Consider the following 16,938-nt stretch of genomic DNA (forward strand, 5'->3'; position numbering starts at 1 on the left):
CCAGGCTATGAGGGGTGGCCAGTCCTCTTCTGGCTGTGCCGGGTGGAGATTATAACAGAACATGGCCAAGATGTTCAAATGTTCATAAATTACCAGCATGGTCAAATAATAGGTCTGGGACAGGTAGCACGTCCGGTGAACAGGTCAGGATTCCATAGCCGCAGGCAGAACAGTTGAAACTGGAGCAGCGGCATGGCCAGGTGGACTGGGGACAGCAAGGAGTCATCATGCCAGGTAGTCCTGAGGCATGGTCCTAGGGCTCAGGTCCTCCGAGAGAGAGAAAGACAGAGAGAAAGAGAGAATTAGAGAGAGCATACTTAAATTCACACAGGACACCTGATAAGACAGGAGAAGTACTCCAGATATAACAAATTGATCCTAGACCCTGACACATCAACTACAGCAGCATAAATACTGGAGGCTGAGACAGGAGGGGTCAGGAGACACTGTGGCCCCATCCGATGATACCCCCGGACAGGGCCAAACAGGAAGGATATAACCCCACCCACTATGCCAAAGCACAGCCCCCACACCACTAGAGGGATATCTTCAAGCACCAACTTACCATCCTGAGACATGGCAGAGTATAGCCCACAAAGATCTCCGCCACGGCACAACCCAAGGGGAGGGGGCGCCAACCCAGACAGGAAGATCACATCAGTGACTCAACCCACTCAAGTGACGCACCCCTCCTAGGGACGGCATGAAAGAACACCAGTAAGCCAGTGACTCAGCCCCTGTAATAGGGTTAGAGGCAGAGAATCCCAGTGGAAAGAGGGGAACCGGCCAGGCAGAGACAGCAAGGGTGGTTCGTTGCTCCAGAGCCTTTCCGTTCACCTTCACACTTGTGGGCCAGACTACACTCAATCATATGACCCACTGAAGAGATGAGTCTTCAGTAAAGACTTAAAGGTTGAGACCGAGTTTGCGTCTCTCACATGGGTAGGCAGACCATTCCATAAAAAATGGAGCTCTATAGGAGAAAGCCCTGCCTCCAGCAGTTTGCTTAGAAATTCTAGGGACAATTAGAAGGCCTGCGTCTTGTGACCGTAGCGTACGTGTAGGTATGTACGGCAGGACCAAATCAGAGAGATACAGTGCCTTGCGAAAGTATTCGGCCCCCTTTGGCAAAAGGTCGCAAAGTTCAAGGGGGCCGAATACTTTCGCAAGGCACTGTAGGTAGGAGCAAGCCCATGTAAAGCCAGTGTAGGGAGGCTAGCACTGGAGTAATATGATCCAATTTTGGGGTTCTAGTCAGGATTCTAGCAGCCGTATTTAACACTAACCGAAGTTTATTTAGTGCTTTATCCGGGTAGCCGGAAAGTAGAGCATTGCAGTAGTCTAACCTAGAATTAACAAAAGCATCATTTTTGGACAGAAAGTTTCTGATTTTTGCAATGTTACGTAGATGGAAAAAAGCTGTCCTTGAAACAGTCTTGATATGTTCGTCAAAAGAGAGATCAGGGTCCAGAGTAACGCCGAGGTCCTTTACAGTTTTATTGGAGACGACTGTACAACCATTAAGATTAATTGTCAGATTCAACAGAAGATCTCTTTGTTTCTTGGGACCTAGAACAAGCATCTATGTTTGTCCGAGTTTAAAAGTAGAAAGTTTGCAGCCATCCACTTCCTTATGTCTGAAACACAGGCTTCTAGCGAGGGCAATTTTGGGGCTTCACCAGGTTTCATTGAAATGTACAGCTGTGTGTCATCAGCATAGCAGTGAAAGTTAACATGATGTTTTCGAATGACATCCACAAGAGGTAAAATATATAGTGAAAACAACAGTGGTCCTAAATCGGAACAGTGAGGAACACCGAAATTTACAGTTGATTTGTCAGAGGACAAACTGATATCTTTCCGACAGATAAGATCTAAACCAGGCCAGGTTTAGATCTAGACCAATTTGGGTTTCCAATCTCTCCAAAAGAATGTGGTGATCGATGGTATCAAAAGCAGCTCTAAGGTCTAGGAGCACGAGGACAGATGCAGAGCCTCGGTCTGATGCCATTAAAAGGTAATTTACCACCTTCACAAGTGCAGTCTCAGTGCAATGATGGGGTCTAAAACCAGACTGAAGCATTTCGTATACATTGTTTGACTTCAGGAAGGCAGTGAGTTGCTGCACAACAGCCTTTTCTAAATTTTTTGAGAGGAATGGAAAATTCGGTATAGGCCAATAGTTTTTCATATTTTCTGGGTCAAGGTTTGGCTTTTTCAAGAGAGGCTTTATTAATGACACTTTTAGTGAGTTTGGTACACATCCGGTGGATAGAGAGCCGTTTATTATGTTCAACATAGGAGAGCCAAGCACAGGAAGCAGCTCTTTCAGTAGTTTAGTTGGAATAGGGTCCAGTATGCAGCTTGAAGGTTTAGAGGCCATGATTATTTTCATCATTGTGTCAAGAGATATAGTACTAAAACACTTGAGTGTCTCTCTTGATCCTAGATCCTGGCAGAGTTGTGCAGACTCAGGACAACTGAGCTTTGAAGGAATACGCAGATTTAAAGAGGAGTCCGTAATTTGCTTTCTAATAATCATGATCTTTTCCTCAAAGTTCATGAATTTATCACTGCTAAAGTGAAAGCCATCCTCACTTGGGGAATGCTGCTTTTTAGTTAGCTTTGCAACAGTATCAAAAATACATTTTGGATTGTTCTTATTTTCCTCAATTAAGTTGGAAAAATAGGATGATCGAGCAGCAGTGAGGGCTCTTCGATACTGCACGGTCTTTCCAAGCTAGTCTGAAGACTTCCAGTTTGGTGTGGCGCCATTTCCGTTCCAATTTTCTGGAAGCTTGCTTCAGAGCTCGGGTATTTTCTGTATACCAGGGAGCTAATTTCTTATGAGAAATGTTTTTAGTTTTTAGGGGTGCAACTGCATCTAGGGTATTGCGCAAGGTTAAATTGAGTTCCTCAGTTAGGTGGTTAACTGATTTTTGTCCTCTGACTTCCTTGGGTAGGCAGAGGGAGTCTGGAAGGGCATCAAGGAATCTTTGTGTTGTCTGTGAATTTATAGCACGACTTTTGATGCTCCTTGGTTGGGATCTGAGCAGATTATTTGTTGCAATTGTCCAGGATAGTCCAGGATTATGAGGAAAAACATTAAGATCCACAACATTTATTCCATGGGACAAAACTAGGTCCAGAGTACGACTGTGACAGTGAGTAGGTCCAGAGACATGTTGGACAAAACCCACTGAGTCGATGATGGCTCCGAAAGCCTTTTGGAGTGGGTCTGTGGACTTTTCCATGTGAATATTAAAGTCACCAAAAATTAGAATATTATCTGCCATGACTACAAGGTCCGATAGGATTTCATGGTACTCAATGAGGAACGCTGTATATGGCCCAGGAGGCCTGTAAACAGTAGCTATAGAAAGTGATTGAGTAGGCTGCATAGATTTCATGACTAGAAGCTCAAAAGACGAAAACGTCATTTTTTTTGTATTGTAAATGTTAGCAACACCTCCGCCTTTGCGGGATGCACGGGGGATAAGGTCACTAGTGTAACCAGGAGGTGAGGCCTCATTTAACACAGTAAATTCATCAGGCTTAAGCCATGTTTCAGTCAAGCCAATCACATCAAGATTATGATCAGTGATTAGTTCATTGACTATAATTGCCTTTGAAGTAAGGGATCTAACATTAAGTAGCCCTATTTTGAGTTGTGAGGTATCACGATCTCTTTCAATAATGACAGGAATGGAGGAGGTCCTTATCCTAGTGAGATTGCTAAGGCGAACACCGCCATGTTTAGTTTTGCCCAACCCAGGTCGAGGCACAGACAATGGGGATAGCTGAGCTGACAACACTGACTGTGCTAGTGACAGACTCCACTAAGCTGGCAGGCTAGCTAACAGCAAATAGTTGGAATAGCATATCAAGTCAGACAGGTAACACTGTGGGCAGGGTGCAGAAGAACCTGTTCACAGATGGTGGACATTTTCTTTCCTCCATAACTTAAGATACCACAGGGAGGCACTGTCTTCAACTAAATGTTGTTGAGGAAATCAAGGTAGTTCCTGGCAACATCCACATATTCAGGTTCTGCCCCCAAGCCATAAGACTGCTAAATTGTTTGCTAAATAGTTAACCAAATAGCTACCCGGACTATCCGCATTGACCCTTTTTGCACAAACTTTTTGGCTCATCATATGCGTTGCTACTACAGTTTTTATCTGGCATAATATTGCTAGTTATATGTACACACAGTACATGGCCAAAAGTATGTGGTAACTCATTGCAAAATTATGGGCAATAATATGTGGTTGGTCCCCCCATTGCTGCTATAACAGCCACCACTCTGCTGGGAAGGCTTTCCACTAGATGATGATGGAATATTGCTGCGGGGACTTGCTTCCATGCAGCCGCAAGAGCATTAGTGAGGTCGGGCACTGATTAGGCCTGGCTCGCAGTCAGTGTTCCAATACATCCCAAAGGTGTTTGATGGGGTTGAGGTCCGGGCTCTGTGTAGGCCAGTCAAGTTCTTCCACACCGATCTCGACAAACCATTTCTGTATGGACCTCGTTTTGTGCACGGGGGCATTTTCATGCTGAAACAGGAAAGGGCCTCCCCTGAATTGTTGCCACAAAGTTGGAAGCACAGAATCATCTAGAAAGTCATTGAATGCTGTATCGTTAAGATTTCGCTTCACTGGAGCTAAGGGGCCTAGCCCAAACCATGGAGCTAAGGGGCATAGCTCCAGACCATTATTCCTTTTCCACCAAACTTTACAGTTGGCACTATGCATTGGGGCAGGTAGCGTTCTCCTGGCATCCGCCAAACCCAGATTTGTGCGTTAGACTGCCAGATGGTGAAACGTGATTCATCACTCCAGAGAATGCGTTTCCACTCCTCCACAGTCCAATGGCGGCAACCTTTACACCACTCCAGCCGATGGTTGGCATTGAGCATGGTGATCTTAGGCTTCTCGGCCATGGAAACCCATTTCATGAAGCTCCCGACAGCTCGGTACTGGCCCCCCGTGTATATAGGCAAGTTATTATGTATTACTCATTATGTATTTATTATTAAGTATTTTACTTTTCTATTATTTCTCTATTTTCTTTCTCTCTGCATTGTTGGAGTTAAATATTAAATATTCAAGTTAAAACATCAGGAAGAGATTTGTTTACCGTATTTCTGTCTGGTAACTTGATTTTTTCACTGAAAGTTTCAGTCAACTGATTCGTTGAACAAGTTCAACTTCTCAGCCTATAGTTCAGTCTTGAATCTGTGACTCCTCAATTGCCAATAGTGGTGAAGGAAGTGTTTTCAAAAGAAAATAGCAGGAATACAATGGTGATCAGCATGACCACTGCTGCCAGTGACATCACACACAATAGTCAGGAGAAACACATGAGGTTCTGTCTGCTAGCGTTAGTCATGAGGTTGTGGCCAGGCCGTTTAATGCTTTGGCCACAGAGATAATGAAATAGGGAGGACAGAGGAAACCATGGAAGACAAAAGAAAAGAGGGTCAGTTACAGGCCGGCACTGCTGAGGTAACGTCAACGGAGAATATGCTTTTTTGAGCCGTGGTGGCAGGAAGTGGTGAGTTTGACTCCAGGGGAAGAGGGGAATCAATCCAGGACGCTTTTCAAGTTTTCAAACAATATTAAAATGTAAAAGTTCTCTGGTTATACCACTCACACTCACAGTGATTTAAAGAGCTGTAAAAAGTGCATGAACATGTTTTTAGGTCAGATAGAGTAATAGGAAAATTATAGGAGAGACGGGAGGATCTAGGTCAGGGTTGTTCAGTGGGCGATTCCAAGCCAGCGCGGGTGATCTTGCAAAGAGATTGTTTTGGCAGATCTTGCATAGAAACTTCAGCGAAAGGATGGTTAACATGCTTTTTACATTTGTATCACAAACCATTTTTTTGAAAATCACGATGAAAGTGGCCATTTTACATGCCTCCTGTAAGACCCTATTGTAACGCTCATCATGGGTGGAAGAAGAGGAGGACCAATGCACAGCGTGGTAGTGTTCATATTCTTTAATGAAACAACTGAACACTGGAAACACGGTGAAGAAAAACACAGAACAGAAAATAATCACCCACAACTCAAAGGTGAAACCAGGCTACCTAAGTATGGTTCTCAATCAGGGACAACGAATGATAGCTGCCTCTGATTGAGAACCATACCAGGCCAAACACAGAAATCCAAAATTATAGAAAAAAGAACATAGACTGCCCACGCCAACTCACGCCCTGACCATACTAAAACAAAGACAAAACAAAGGAACTAAGGTCAGAACGTGACACCTATAACCTGTGAACTGTACATGATACAGACAACATCTTGGTGTCATTATCCTCCTTTATAGTGTGCTCTAACATATGGAGTATGTCTAGATTCTGAAATAAAAATGTTCACATTAATTTGTTCATTAAAATAATTTCTAAGCTATCCTGAATCACTGCTTTACATGAACTGCAGAGATGATATGCATACCACCGCAGTCTAATGTTGTCACTTGAAAACAACACGACAAAAGACAACGTCAAACAACATATTCACTTATGGGGCAAGATACTTTGAAATACACATTTTCCTCATAAAGCCTGAACTTCTTCTCCCAAAGGAACTTTATCAGGCTTGGATCTGACTGGGAAGGGAGATATGTTATGATGCAGGAACCATGCAATTACAACGCTCAGACACAAGTATGTTGTGCAGAGAGGAGGGTCAAAGGCTTCAGATCTCTCATAGGCGCAAAGAGACAAACCTATTCAGGTGTCAAAAGTGGAGTCCCATGGTTTTGTCAGGTTTGGATTACAATTGACAGGCATTTATGTCAGAAGTTTGTGATCTGGTGACACTGAGAATGCAATAGATAGAGCCAGGGTAAGTTTAAAGTTCATGCTGTTCTAATGTAGTTTAAATATAATAGTTTAATATTTGACTTTCGAGTCATTATTACCTGCCTGTTTTAAATTCTCTGATGATAATTTACAAAAAAAAATGAATCTGCATTTTATGTTTGAGCTGCTGCACCAGTGTTAAGTTAACAATTGAATGTGTGTAACGCTCTTTGTCCTGCCTACTATCTGTGTAAAGTAATTCACATGTAACCATTCTATGTATTCAATATCTTATCTTTTTTTGACACTTCTTGTTACAAAACTGGTTGACATTGAATACATTTTGAGCAGAACTGAGACACGTCACCACATGCCTGTAGACTGCTGGGGAATATCTGAACCGGCACAAAGATGAGTAACCTTGGGTTACATTTTAGTCACCATAGTACTACTTTTAGACTGCAGTGGAGGCTGCTGAGGGGAGGATGGCTCCTAGTAATGTGTGGAATGGAGTTCATGGAATGGTATTAAACACATGAAAACCACGTGTTTGATACCATTCTGTTCACTCCATTCTGGCCATTATTAGCAGCCGTCACTATTTTAGAGGTATTTGCTTGATTCTCACCTGCATAGTTTGATTTCTGTTATGTTTAAGCAGGTACACAGAAGCCTGAGTTCCAGTAAGAAACAAACTGAAGTGTATTTAAAACATGTTTGCACAATAACAATCGGTTGGATTTCAGCCACATTCAGTGTCTGTTCACCTCTTTGAATTTGACACAAAATAAACATTGTGTGATTCCTAGGTTTCGGCTTTTGATTCTGTGGCCTTTGGTCAAGTGACTTGATATAAGTTCTACATACAGCAATAAACAATAAACCATCATGTTTGTTATATGGAAGCCGAACTGTAGGTGACATGTAGAATTAAACAATCATTTATCATGGCTGAGAAACATGGAATCATTCAATTACATTTGGAGTAGTGGACATTATATTTATAACTTCATTATATTTATAACTTGACAGCCAATGAGTTGGCCAACTTCTGTAAGCAGCTACATAAGGAAGAATCCATTCATCATTTATAAAGCCTGTATCCCATCCAAATAATTTAAGGTATGCACCCCTTAACCTGATAACCACCCAAGCTGTATGAGTTAAAAACTTCACGCTCTATATACATTATCAGAAATGTCGATAAATTAGCTTTTATTGTTTGAAGAAATGATGAAAGAGATTGGTCTGTTTTTTCACTATCTAATCATGGCATGGGGTTGTTCAATGACAGACATGTATTTGTTTAAAATCTATCACTTGATGGTTTAATTTCAGAGACAAAAAAATCTTATTTTTTGCAAAATATGATATATCCACCTCACTCTCAGATAAATAAGTAGTACTACTAGGTTTTACACAGTTAAATATGACAAATTGTACGTGTTGTATAAAGAAATGTACAAATGATACATTTGTGACATCAATATATACAAACATTGTTTCGTCATTGCTTATCCAGAGCGACTTGCAGTAAGTGCCTTCATCTTAAAATTGCTAGGTGAGACAACCAGATATCACAGTCAAATATACAGGTTACGAACATTCCATTCTGGCTAAAGAATGGATATACTGAATAATAACAATAAAAAAACATTTTCATACACATCTAAAATCTATTAATAAAAAAATCTGAGAACAGTAATATTTTACACACACATGAAGGTACCCATAAGCAACCAAATGTGAACAATTGGTGGATATAGCATTTTGGAAATAAACTCTTCAAGTGTAGACAGTCATGAGAGGGCAAACTTTTTTTCTTGCCTTAATAGCTAAGTCATTCTAAATGTAGCCTGTGTCTGACTGCAACATCGTGAGAATAAATAACTGCTCGATGCTTTGTGGTAGAGGTATAATTAGCAACATACATATTGGACAGGATGTAACATGCAGTATGACTCAATGAGCTTTCGATCATCTGATCATGTTTCACTCACAGTGCTATAACATTTTATATAGCTCTTAAGCAATACATGCACTCTTCTCTGTTTCTGTCACTCAGTAAGTGATACAAATCAAATCAAATTGTATTTGTCACATGCGCTGAATTCAAGTCTATGACTTGGGTGGCTGGAGTCTTTGATCATTTTTAGGGCCAAAGGTTGCAAGATTGAATCCTTGAGCTGACAAGTTAAAAAATCTGTCGTTTTGCTCTGAACGGTGCACCTGTAGAACGTTTTGAGGACCCAAGTCAAATATTTTCAGTCTCCTGAGGGGGAATAGGCATTGTTGTGCGCCCTTCATGACTGTCTTGGTGTGTTTGGACCATGATAGTTTGTTAGTGATGTGGACATCAAGGAACTTGAAGCATTCGACCATCTCCACTACAACCCTGTTAATGTGAATGGGCCCTTCTTTTCCTGTAGTCCACAGCTCCTTTGTCTTTCTCATGTTGAGGGAGAGGTTGTTGTCCTAGCACCACACTGCCAGGTCTGTGATCCCCTCCCTATAGGCTGTCTCATCGTTGTCGATGATCAGGCCTACCACCATTGTGTCATTGGCAAACTTAATGGTGGTGTTGGAGATGTGCGTGGCCACAAAGCCGTGGGTGAACAGGGAGTAAAGGAGTGGACTAAGCACGCATCCCTGAGGGGCCCCTGTGTTGAGGATCAGCGTGGCGGATGTGTTGTTGCCTACCCTTACCATCTGGGGGCAGTCCATCAGGAAGTCCCGGATCCAGTTGCAGAGGGAGGTGTTTAGTCTCAAGGTCCTTAGCTTAGTGATGAGCTTTGAGGGCACTATGGTGATGAATGCCAAACAGCATTCTCATGTAGGTGTTTCTTTTGTCCAGGTGGGAAAGGGCAATGTGGAGTACAATAGAGATTGCGTCATCTGTGGATCTGTTGGTGTGGTATGCTAATTGGAGTGGGTCTAGGGTTTCTGGGATGATGGGATGATGGAGTTCATATGAGCCATGACCAGCCTTTCAAAGCACTTCATGGCTACAGACGTGAGTGCTACGGGGCGGTAGTCATTTATGCAGGTTACCTTGGAATTCTTGGGCACAGGGACTATGGTTGTCTGCTTGAAACGTGTAGGTATTACAGACTCGGTCAGGGAGAGGTTGAAAATGTCAGTGAAGACACTTGCCAGTTGATCAGCACATGCGTTGAGTACGCATCCTGGTAATCCATCTGGCCCTGTGACCTTGTGAATATTGACCTGTTTAAAAGGTCTTACTCACATCGGCTAAGGAGAGCGTGATCACACAGTTGCCGGAACAGCTGGTGCTCTAATGCATGGTTCAGGGTTGCTTGCCTCAGAGCAAGCATAGAAGGCATAAAGCTTGTCTGGTAGGCTTTCAATGCTAGGCATCTAGCGGTTGGGTTTCCCTTTGCAATCCGTAATAGTTTGCAAGCCCTGCCACATATTGAGCGAGTCACTGGTACTTCCTGCTTGAGTTTTTGCTTGTAAGCAGGAATCAGGAGGATACAATTATGGTCAGATTGGCAAAATGTAGGGCGAGGGAGAGCTTTGTACACATCTCTGTGTGTGGAGTAAAGTTGCACATGTGACATGCTGGTAGAAATTAGGTACACCCACCCAGCCATAGTACCCAGTTAGCAGCACCGCTGGGCCACTGTGCTGTGTGTTTACAAAACAAAGGAGGAGCCCTTTCCTGTACTGTAGGGCTGCAAGCCTTGCCCCAAACAACTGGAAACAAACACACACAAACACATGTTCCCATACTCCGCTCCAATAGGCTAGCCCCCATGCCACGCCAGGCCGCACACACACACTCAAGTTTTTGAGCAGAACTGTTTGCAGAGCTCCTGAATCCTGAAATGTTCTCATGACATAATTATTTAATTAGCTAAATGTAAACAGGCGATTGAGTAAAGATACTCCCTTCAGTGCTTCTCAATCACACGCACACATGCTTTTCTAAAACGTTATTATTTAGTTATGCAAGGCATCAGTGTTGTGTTGGCTGCATTCTGTGCATTATGTGTGCTCGCAATCTATGCAGGCAAGAGAGGGTTAAACTGAGGAACATCACAACCACTCCCAAGACTTACTGCTGCTAGGCAGTGGCTTTACCTGTACTGTAGCGTACCTGACAAGGCATGGAGTGTGTGAGTGTACAGTGTGGAATAGTGAGGTGAATACTGTACTTTAAAACTGGATTAAGGGAAAGCTGAAGTCTATATCTTCTAAATTATATCTTTGAAGGATAGTCTACTCTACATTGAGCCTGAGATTAACCAAACAAACTTTAAACAGGTAATTTGCCCTTTTTATGGTCGTGATGGCTCCATTTGTTGTTTAGATTTGGATTGAGGCTTTGCTCTGTTTAAATAGGATTTTATGCGCATTAATAGCTACTAACTGTAACAGTTTTAGTACATGTATTATACATGTGGTGTAAATTACAGTGATTCAGAGTAAGCATTCATTTCTATCAAATTTCATTTTGGTCACTGGCAATAACCTGGTATTATTTGAGCACACATTACATTTTTGAAAACATGACCTTCCTCCAGTTGACTTATCTTGTCAATATACTGTATATTTGTCGGTCAATGACCTCTGACATACACAGTGTTTGACCCTCAGATGCAAAATAGCTCAGGTATAGATTGTGATTATGCATTAGCCCAGACCATGATGTTCTTGTTCTGTAGGGGGGTATTTATGTAATGCTCTATAGGCTACTTACTATTACTCTAAATATCTACAGGCTGAATATGGGTCCATAACTCTTGTCTATTTAGATCTTGATAGTGTCAGCTGTTTTTTCATCAGTTTATCAATATGAGGAATTGATGAGTCAGTCCACTGGTGATTGAATGGAAAAGCACATCAACCAGTAAACCATGTGGCACTCACTGCCATGCAGCATTCAGTCACCTCATCTGATTTCTAAGGTCAATACTGAGTGAGCGTTCGAAGATTTAAGATGAAGACAGTATAAAGCGAGACTGAGATTATGCTCTTATATAGTTCCAATCTGTCCATATACACTGAGTGTACAAAACATTAGGATCACCTTCCTAATATTGAGTTGCATCCCCTTTTGCCCTCAGAACAGCCTCAATTCATCAGGGCATGGACTACAAGGTGTCGAGACCATTCCACAGGGATGCTGGCCCATGTTTTATTTATTTTTTAACCTTTATTTAACTAGGCAAGTCAGTTAAGAACAAATTCTTATTTACAATGACGGCCTACCTGAGAACAGTGCCTTGTTCAGGGGCAGAACGACAGATTTTTACCTTGTCAGCTCGGGGATTCGATCCAGAAACCTTTCAGTTACTGGCCCAACACTCTAACCACTAGGATACCTGCCGCCCAAAATGTTGACTCCAATGCTTCCCACAGTTGTGTCAAGTTGGCTGGATGTCCTTTGGGTGGTAGACCAGTCTTGATACACATAAGAAACTGATGTGAGTGAAAAACCCAGCGTTGCAGTTCTTGACACACTCAAACCGGTTCTCCTGGCACCTACTACCATACCCCGTTCAAAGGCACTTCATTATTTTGTCTTGCCCATTCACCCTCTGAATGGCACACATACACAATCCATGTCTCAATTGTCTCAAGGCTTAAAAATTCTTTAACCTGTCTCCTCCCCTTCATCTACACTGATTGAAGTGGATTTAACAAGTGACGTCAATAAGGGATCATAGCTTTCACCTGGATTCACCTGGTCAGTCTGTGTCATGGAAAGAGCAGGTGTTCCTAATGTTTTGTACAGTCAGTGTATCTCTATTCCACTACAGTGGTTTTACAATAGTACATTTTAAACCTTCAAGTGTCAATCAGTTGTAGTTCATTTTAAACTGTAAAGTGTCAATCAGTTGTAGTTCATTTTAAACTGTAAAGTGTCAATCAGTTGTAGTTCATTTTAAACTGTAAAGTGTCAATCAGTTGTAATTTCTCGAATATTCTGTCATATTATACGCAATTATGTTATCATAAATGACACATTGGGTACAGTATGTACATCCGTAATTGTCTTTGACTTCCTTGGTCCTGTTTATGCAGTGTCAAAAAGCTTGATGTAATTGTAAGTGTGATAATATTATGATGATGGGCATGACAAGGTTTGCCCCAACCCTGCCAGGGAGAAGGGGTCAAACTACAAGGGAGGAATGCCATCTTGGTTTTCATTGCTTGTAAATATAAATCATTGACAATGAGTCACAAGCAGAAAGTTAATACTTGACCATAACCTGCTTGGATACACGCAGCCAGGAACATAATATGATGTAAAGGTGTGATATCTCTTCTCCTTCTGTGACAGCAGAGAGAGATTAGAGAGATTACAAAAAGTCACTATATTGCCACTATCCACCTAGGCTCCAAACAAATGGTTGGCATGACAGGTATTGCTGACTGGCAGAAAATGTTCACGTTGCTGTGTGTGAACCAGTCATTCTGGTATCCTTTCCATTTAGTTTGGTTTGAGGAGGCTGGTATGCTATTTAGCTTGGAGGCTTTAGCTCATAAGAAACAATGTGCTTCCTTCCGGTTGATTGAAAGAATCATCACCACAATCACTTTTATTACTATTACGCATCTATTATTAAATATCATTTTAGTTTCTTCTGCTACACGCACCTGCACTTGTAGCTTATTGTTGTGTTGCTACTGTAAAGGAAGAGGGGTAGGCTAAGCTTCATTAATATCTACTGTAGAAAAACTGGGGCTTTCCACAGGCAGGTTTTGATGTTTTAACCTGAATGTGTAGCCAGTAGTCACTGCCACATTCCAAAGAAAACTCTCCAACCACAAAGAAGAACTTATCAGGTGGTGTTAAACGAAACCTGAGAGTGAGAGTTTGTTTATAGTTTTGCTTGCATATTTACTGCTGCCCATGCTCTGCGTTGCCCAAGGCGTGTTTATTAATTTGTAGCGTTTATTACTCTGTCTAATGAAACAGAACTGTATAGTGATTATTAAATGATGATTCTAGGATCAACCTCTAGCCTGCAGCTTTGTAACCCAGGTGGTTTCTAGGGTGTGTCTGTCTGAGGTACCATTTGAATAACAAAACAATTATGTTGGTACAAGAGTCTGGAGTTCTTTTTATGATGTTGTCATCTGTTGCGTTATGCACATAGATACCCACCTTCCTAATATTGATTTGCACCCCCCTTTGCCCAGAACAGACTCAATTCATTGGAAAATGGATGACAAGGTGTCGAAAGCGTTTCACAGGGATGCTGGCCCATGTTGACTCCACCCTCTGAATGGCACACATATACAATCCATTTCTCAATTGTCTCAGGGCTTAAAAATCATTATTTAACAGGTCTCCTCCCTTTCATCTACACTGATTGGAGTGGATTTAACAGGTGACATCAATAAGAGATCATAGCTTTCACCTGGATTCACCTGGTCAGTCTGTGTCATGGAAATCGCAGGATTTCCTAATGTTTTGTACAATCAATGCCAGCTGTTCATAGGACATGAACAGTGGGCAGACTCGCGTATCACAGGTTGACCTTTAGGTACCACCAAACCAGGGAACCACAGCTTCTGACAGACCCCGTCTGGTCCCAGAGAAGGTAATGTCACAGAACAAGGAAACACTATCCACACTATCTGCTACAGCATCATTCTAGCACAGAACTAATACTCTCATTGTGCACATGTGTATTTTAAATGTTAGAGTACCTTCAGGCATAGAGGTGTGTGTGTATCAATGTGTTCTGGTGTTTTACTTTATACTTGCATACAGTAAGTATTACGCAGGTACTTTACGGCAGAGATTTTGTAAGCAGTATACAACAAAACAACCCAACTGGGATGTGTGTTTATGTTCAAAATGTCCATTAGCCCATTTTGAGAGGAAATGACAGTTGGACAGTCGACTCCCTCCCTCCACCCACCCAGCCATGTATCTTATTTGTGTTTTTCTTACAAGTATTTAGGTTGGTATAGTCTGTCTGTGTGTTCAGGCCAGTATACGTCCATGTGTGGTACACAGAAGAGTCTTGCCGATACCAAAGAAACCTTACCTCTGAGCCAGGATTTTCCTTTAAAGCAATTTTTCATGAATAATGTCTGTTTTACAAGGAGCGAATTGGGCAACCCAAAAACAGTTATTCCCTGGTCTCTGGCTTTTTCAGTGTTTCTTAAAAACCTATTCAAAGCAACAACAAAAAAAAGCCCCTCTTCAAGCCAGGTAGTAATCAAAAGAAGGAACTGGTACCTGGTCTGAAAAACGGTGGTATGTCCTTGCTAATACTTCTGCTTTTGGATCTACTAGTTAAAATGTTATATCCCCTGATGGGATGCAACATATTTGATCATTACGTTGTTCGAAGAGGTGCCTTTGTCAGGGAATATGACCGACATGATCTTCAAGGCTTGCCGTAGCTTCAGACACAGGCTTGTGACTTTTTTGGGTGTCTCCCAGGTAAGTACCTAAGGGCGTGCGTCCCAATTATGGTATTTTCCTTCACTAATCTAAGACTTCATGCTCATTTCACTCAGCCTGTCCTAATTTTTGTGTCTGTGCCAATTGAATTACATGTTCAATTCTATGCCTGCAGTACTTAGCCTACATATGTGAGGGCGACAGGTACAGTGCCCTAGAGGTTAAGAGCATTGGGCCAGTAACCGAAAGGTCTACTAGGTGAAAGATCTGTCTGCACTTAACCTTAATTGCTCCTGTAAGTCGCTCTGGATAAGACTCTGCTAAATTACTCAAATGTAAATGTGGCCTATAGTACAGTATTTAGCTGTAACATCATCTGCGTTGTCGTTCAAACTTCCCCAGTCTTTATAGCTTTTTATCATGTCTGGCTCATGTTGAAATGTGCTTGTGTTTGTCAATGAAGTGACGGTCTGCCACACAGATCCCTGTGGTCTACTCCACTCCACGTGGTGGAAATCTCCTCTGTTTGAGATGTGATGTTTTGCTCTTCACTTCCACACCCCTGAGATGTATGTAGGGTTCGGGAAAGACATTAACAGGACAGATCACTTTTTTTGGATGCAGATATTACTGACGTATGGCCATTTCCACTGAAACTGAAAAAAGGCTTACAATTGAATGTTGATGTTGTCTGTACTCTTTTAAGAAAGAAAAACACACTCAAAAGTGAGATCCACATGTAGCTCTTTCAATGTCTGCACTTTGTAAGAATGGGCATATTGTGATGAGTTGGGTAACTCAGCCTATTCGAACAAAGGGGTTGGGAGAATGATATTTGATCCCAAGTCAGTGCTTTGTTACTTGATGGGAGTAAAGGGAGGTGCAGGTAGAGAACTTTTTCCCCTCTGTCTTTTGTGTTGTGGAGATTCTCACGGATTGTTCTCATAGGGGCTGATGGGGCCATTGGCTTCACTGCAAATAAGGTGAGGTTGGGGAGTACTACGCAGGCAGTCCACTCTGTTTATATAGAGCACAAGATATTATGGACTGGTGGCTCACTGGCCTTTAGGACTGGGGGTGAAATGTTTCTTCCTCCTCATGTTATTCCTGATGACTGACCTGTGACCTCTCTTTCATCTCTGTCTCCAGGCGGAGAATGCCAGCCCCAACACTGCTGTTTACGCCAACGTCACCGAGCTGAAGAAAAACATCCCACAATCCCCTCCGTTAGAAGCTCTGAGTCCTGACTTGCCCCTTACCCAGGAGGGATGGCAGGTGCACACTGACAAGGACAGTGGGAAAGAGTTCTATTACCGCCCAGCCACGGGCCAAGCCACTTGGGCCGACCCCCGCAGCACCCTCCCCTCCACAGACATGGAGCTGCCCAAGGAGGCGTTGGCTATCCCAGCCCTGTCCATGGCCCTTTCCCCGGGCCTGTCCCCGGCCCTGTCCCCAGCCCTGTCCCCGGCCCTGTCCCCGGCCCTGTCCCCGGCCCTGTTCCCGGCCCTGTCCCCAGCCCTGTCCCCAGCCCTCTCACCAGCCTCATCCCAGGGTTCCAACTGGGAACAGGTGTTTGATGAGACCACCGGTCGAAACTACTTCTATAACCCCACCTCTGGGGCCACGTCCTGGGGAGCTCCGGAGCCCATCGCCCCCTCCTCTCCTGTTACTGAGCCTCCCATGCTGAAGCTCCCAGACAGAGGACCGGTAAGGGTTAGCTTATGCTTTATTT

General features: G+C 42.8%; 1 protein-coding gene and 1 long non-coding RNA gene across 20 annotated transcripts in view; one reads left to right on the top strand and one right to left on the bottom strand.

Annotated features, from left to right (window-relative positions):
* The window catches only part of LOC149979382 (uncharacterized), a 133,386-nt gene that overhangs the window by 112,664 nt on the left and 3,784 nt on the right, over positions 1-16,938 (bottom strand). The window lies entirely within an intron of this gene.
* Positions 1-16,938, top strand: part of LOC110538397 (rho GTPase-activating protein 27) — a 38,755-nt gene that overhangs the window by 8,394 nt on the left and 13,423 nt on the right. For 11 of the 19 annotated variants that reach the window (XR_016485284.1, XR_016485285.1, XR_016485286.1 and 8 more), the window contains exon 3: positions 16,356-16,913. Coding sequence is in view for 16 of the 19 variants with exons in the window: in XM_021625188.3 (XP_021480863.3) it covers positions 16,356-16,913 (558 nt within the window). In the remaining 3 variants the exon portion in view is untranslated. Of the gene's footprint in view, positions 1-5,338; positions 5,557-6,668; positions 6,858-10,900; positions 11,102-16,355; positions 16,914-16,938 lie in introns of those variants that run through there. The other 8 variants (XM_090193444.1, XM_090193449.1, XM_090193445.1 and 5 more) reach the window with 6 other exon arrangements.

The sequence above is a fragment of the Oncorhynchus mykiss genome, chromosome 12, assembly GCF_057628025.1.
Source record: "Oncorhynchus mykiss isolate SJ-2025 chromosome 12, ASM5762802v1, whole genome shotgun sequence".
NCBI lineage: Eukaryota > Metazoa > Chordata > Actinopteri > Salmoniformes > Salmonidae > Oncorhynchus > Oncorhynchus mykiss.